At 39.7% G+C, this 5225-nt stretch overlaps 1 protein-coding gene across 1 annotated transcript in view; it reads left to right on the forward strand.

The window, feature by feature from the left end:
* LOC112066430 (iron-sulfur clusters transporter ABCB7, mitochondrial-like) overlaps positions 1-3229 on the forward strand; it is a 61061-nt gene extending 57832 nt beyond the window's left edge. The window contains exon 5 of the mRNA XM_024129477.1: positions 3096-3229. Within this exon, the coding sequence (XP_023985245.1) occupies positions 3096-3229 (134 nt within the window). The remainder of the gene's footprint in view (positions 1-3095) is intronic.
* The last annotated feature ends 1996 nt before the right edge of the window (positions 3230-5225 follow it).

The following is a 5225-nucleotide window of genomic DNA, read 5'->3' on the forward strand; positions in this document are numbered from 1 at the left end:
AACGCACAGCAAACATCATTCTCAATGGTGAAAAACTGAAAGCATTTCCTGTAAATCAGGAACAAGACAAGGATGTCCACTCTCACCACTATTATTCAACATAGTTCTGGAGCTCCTAGCCACAGCAATCAGAGAAGAAAAAGCAATAAAAGTAATACAATTTGGACAAGAAGAAGTAAAACTGTCACTGTTTGCAGATGACATGATACTATACATAGATAATCCTAAAAATGCCACCAGAAAACTACTAGAGCTTATCAAAGAATTTGGTAAAGTTGCAGGATATAAAATTAATGCACAGAAATCTCTTGCATTGCTATACACTAACAATGAAAGATCAGAAAGAGAAATGAAGGAAACAATCCCATTCCCCTTTGCAACAAATAGAATGAACACACCTACCTAAGGAGGTAAACGACCTGTCCTCAGAAAATTATAAGACACTGATTAAAGAAATCAAATATGACGCAAACAGATGGAGAGATACACCATGTTCTTGGATTGGAAGAATCAGTATTGTAAAAATAACTATACTACCCAAAGCAATTCATAGATTCAGTGCAATCCATATGAAATTACCAATGGCATTTTTTTTTTACAGAACTAGAACAGAAAACTCTTAAAATTTGTATAGAGACAGAAAAGACCCCGAATAGCCAGAGCAATCTTGAGAAAAACAAAAACAAAAAAAATACAAAAAAAACGGAGCTGGAGGAATCAGGCTCCCTGACTACAGACTATACTACAGAGCTACAGTAATCAAGACAATATGGTACTGGCACAAAAACAGAAATAGAGATCAATGGAACGGGAAAGAAAGCCCAGAGATAAACCCACACACCTGTCGTCAACTAATCTATGAAAATGGAGGCAAGGATAAACAATGGAGAAAAGACAGTCTCTTCAATAAGTGGTGCTGCCCCTTTGCAACAAATAGAATGAACACACCTACCTAAGGAGGTAAACGACCTGTCCTCAGAAAATTATAAGACACTGATTAAAGAAATCAAATATGACGCAAACAGATGGAGAGATACACCATGTTCTTGGATTGGAAGAATCAGTATTGTAAAAATAACTATACTACCCAAAGCAATTCATAGATTCAGTGCAATCCATATGAAATTACCAATGGCATTTTTTTTTTACAGAACTAGAACAGAAAACTCTTAAAATTTGTATAGAGACAGAAAAGACCCCGAATAGCCAGAGCAATCTTGAGAAAAACAAAAACAAAAAAAATACAAAAAAAACGGAGCTGGAGGAATCAGGCTCCCTGACTACAGACTATACTACAGAGCTACAGTAATCAAGACAGTATGGTACTGGCACAAAAACAGAAATAGAGATCAATGGAACGGGAAAGAAAGCCCAGAGATAAACCCACACACCTGTCGTCAACTAATCTATGAAAATGGAGGCAAGGATAAACAATGGAGAAAAGACAGTCTCTTCAATAAGTGGTGCTGGGAAAACTGGACAGGTACATTTAAAAGAATGAAATTAGAACACTTCCTAACACCATACACAAAAATAAACTCAAAATGGATTGAAGAACTAAATGTAAGACCAGACATTATAACACTCTTTGAGGAAAACATAGGAAGAACACTCTTTGACATAAATCACAGCAAGATCTTTTTTGACCCACGTCCTAGAGAAATGGAAATTAAAAAAAAAACACTGGGACCTAATGAAACTTAAAAGCCTTTGCACAGCAAAGGAAACCATAAACAAGACGAAAAGACAACCCTCTGAAAATGTTTGAAAATGAAGCAACTGACAAAGGACTAATCTCCAAAATATACAAGCAGTTCATGCAGCTCAATATCAAAGAAACAAACAACCCAATCCAAAAATGGGCAGAAGATCTAAATAGACATTTATCTAAAGAAGATATATACATTGCTAACAAATGCATGAAAGGATGCTCAACATCACTAATCATCAGAGAAATGCAAATCAAAGCTACATTGAGGTATCACCTCACACTGGTCAGAATGGCCATCATCGAAAATATCTAGAAACAATAAATGCTGGAGAGGGTGTGGGGAAAAGGGAACCCTCTTGCACTGTTGGTGGGAATGTAAATTGATACAGCCACTATGGAGAACAGTGTGGATCTTCCTTAAAAAACTAAAAATAGAACTACCATATGACCCAGCCATCCCACTACTGGGCATATACCCTAAGGAAACCATAATTCAAAAAGAGTCATGTACCAAAATGTTCACTGCAGCTCTATTTACAATAGCCAGGACATGGAAGAAACCTAAGTGTCAATCGACTGATGAATGGATAAAGAAGATGTGGCAAATATATACAATGGAATATTATTCAGTCATAAAAAGAAAGGAAATTGAGTTTTTAGTAGCGAGGTGGATTGACCTAGATTCTGTCATACAGAGTGAAGTAAGTCAGAAAGATAAAAACAAATACCATATTCTAACACATATATATGGAATCTAAAGGAACCAAAAATGGTTCTGATGATCCTAGGGGTAGGGCACAAATAAAGACCCAGACGTAGAGAATGGACTTGAGGGCACGGAGATGGAGAATGGTAAGCTGGGATGAAGTGAGAGAGTGGCATGGACTTATTTCTACTACCAAATGTAAAATAGATAGCTAGTGGGAAGCACCTGCATAGCACAGGGAGATCAGCTCGGTGCTCTGTGACCACCTAGAGAGGTGGGATAGGCAGGGGGGAGGGAGATGTAAGTGGGAGGTAATATGGGTATATATGTATATGTATAGCTGATTCACTTTTTTATAAAACAGTAAGTAACATAACATTTTAAAGCAATTATAGTCCAATAAAGATGTTATTAAAAATCCCCTAAAAAAATGAGAGAGTAATTAAGATATATGCAGATTAACAGAAGCTGAGGTAATTCATTACCAGTAGACTTGCCCTAAATAAATGCTAAAGAGAGTCTTCAATTTGAAATGAAAGGTTGTTAAACAGTAAATTAAGGATAAACCGTAAATTAATTAAAAATATAAAGATCTTTGGTAACAGTAAAAATATGGAGAAATATAAAAGCCACTACTGTTTTAATTTTGGTTTGTAACTCTGCTTTTTTTCCTACAAGATTTAAAAGATGATTCGGTGTCCTGTATGCCACCACAGCCAAAGCCTCCTTTGGCCACACAGGCCTCAGTGGGCCTGTTCACTCCACCCACACCAAAGCCTCTGATGGAATCAGCCCTGGGCGCCACAGCTTGAAACCGGAAGCCACTGATGCTGGCAGGGTCTGAGTGCTAAAGTGTGGGTTTAGGAGAGCAGATTCAAGGAGAGGACTGCTGTTGGCTGTGCAGAGACAACCTGAAAGGATGGGAATGAAGGGCTCTACAGACAGGAATGCTACTAGAGGAAGCATGGTCTGCCTTGGAAACAAGGTATCATTGCTGAGTTGTGCACAAGGGCCAGGGCTGCCATTGCAATCCCCTTCCCCACCTGCCATCCCGTGCCTATGAGGGCACTGGAAGAGACTCCCATAAAAGCGAGTACTTCCCAATCAGTTGGAATTTCCTGCCAGTCGCTGCCACCACAGGCACTTTGTGCATGCTCCAGTTGTGGCCAACTTATCCCTCCCCAGCCTGAGCAAGTAAGTGCCCCAATCAACGAGAGTGCCCCAATCAGCTGCTACTTTCACCACCTCTCACCTGGGCAGGGAACAGTTGCCTGAGGGTGGCCCACAGGCAGAGATGGGACCAAAACCAAAGCTGAGCCCCAGGGGATGGGTGACTAAGGAAGAGGAACTGGGTATCTCTCTGTGCAGTTGCACAAGTGGTGATTAAATCCCCAAGATCTCCTTGGTAAACCAAGGAATATCTGAATGGACAAAGAGTGCTCCCACAACACACTGCTCTAGTCTCAGCTGTGCCTTTTGTGGGCAAGTACACATAGTAGTTTGGCCAGGTAAGAGTCTGAGCTGCCTTCACAGTGCCCACAGTGGGACCAGAGACTTACCTAGAGGTATTGGAGGACCTCCTGGGGAGGCAGAGGTTGGCTGTGGCTCACTGTGGGGAAAGGGAAACTGACAGCAGAGGACTCAGGAAAATGTTAGTATTACCATTCTTAAAATTTTTGTTCTATTGTTGTTTTTTGTTTTTTTAATTATTTTTTTATTTATTTTCCTTTTTTCTGAATTTTTAATATATTTTTAATTTTCCTACTCTTACTTTAATTTATTGTTCCTTTGTGTTTTTTTCTTGTTTTTGTTTTTATACTTTGTTTTGATTTCTGGGGTTTTTTTGGTTTCTTTATCATTTTTCTGTGTTTGTTTTGTTTCCTTTGCTTTTTATAGTTTGCTACTGTTTTGTTTTGTTTTGTTTTTTGTTTTTGTTAATTGTCTTGTATTGTTTACTTTCTTTTTGAGTTCTTCGTTTAGTTGTTCTCTTGTGTTTTGTTTCCTTTATTTTTTGTTTGTTTGTTTTTGCTTTTATCATTTGTCTTAGATTGCATTTGTCTGTTTGTTTTCTTTTCTTCTTCTTCTTTTCTTTTTTTGGATGCACCACACAGCTTCTGAGGTCTTGGTTCCCCAACCAGGGGTTGAGCCTGAGCCTCCAGGGTAAGACCGCAGACCCCAAGATGCTGGACCACCAGAGAATTACTGCCCCAAGGGAATATTAATCAGCGTGAGCTCTCCCAGAAGTTTCCATCTCAACACAAAGATCCAGCTCCACACAACTGCTTGCAGGCTCCAGGGCAGGACAACTCATGCCAAACAACCAGCAAGATAGGAGGACATTGTCACATATCAGCAGACAGGCTGCCTAAAGTCGTACTAAGCTCACAGACCCACCAAAACACACCACATGATGCGGCCATGCCCATCAAAGGGACAAGACTCAGCTCCAACTACAACAGCACATGCCCCAGTCCCTCCCACTGGGAAGCCTACACAAGCACCTGGACAAACCTCACCCACCAAGTGGCAGGCACCACAAGCAAGAGCAACTACAACCATGCAGCCTGCAGAAAGGATACCACAAACACAGTAAGTCAGACAAAATGAGATGATAGAGAAATATGTTGCAGACAAAAAGGCAAGGTAAAAACCCATAAGACCAAATAAATGAAGAGGAAATAAGCAACCTACCTGAAAAAGACTTCAGAGTAATGATAGGAAAGATGATCCAAAATCTCAGAAACAGAATGGAGGCAAGGATCGAGAAGATACAAGAAATATGTAACAAAGACCTAGAAGAACTAAAGA

Source organism: Physeter macrocephalus, chromosome 21 (genome assembly GCF_002837175.3).
Source record: "Physeter macrocephalus isolate SW-GA chromosome 21, ASM283717v5, whole genome shotgun sequence".
Lineage (NCBI taxonomy): Eukaryota > Metazoa > Chordata > Mammalia > Artiodactyla > Physeteridae > Physeter > Physeter macrocephalus.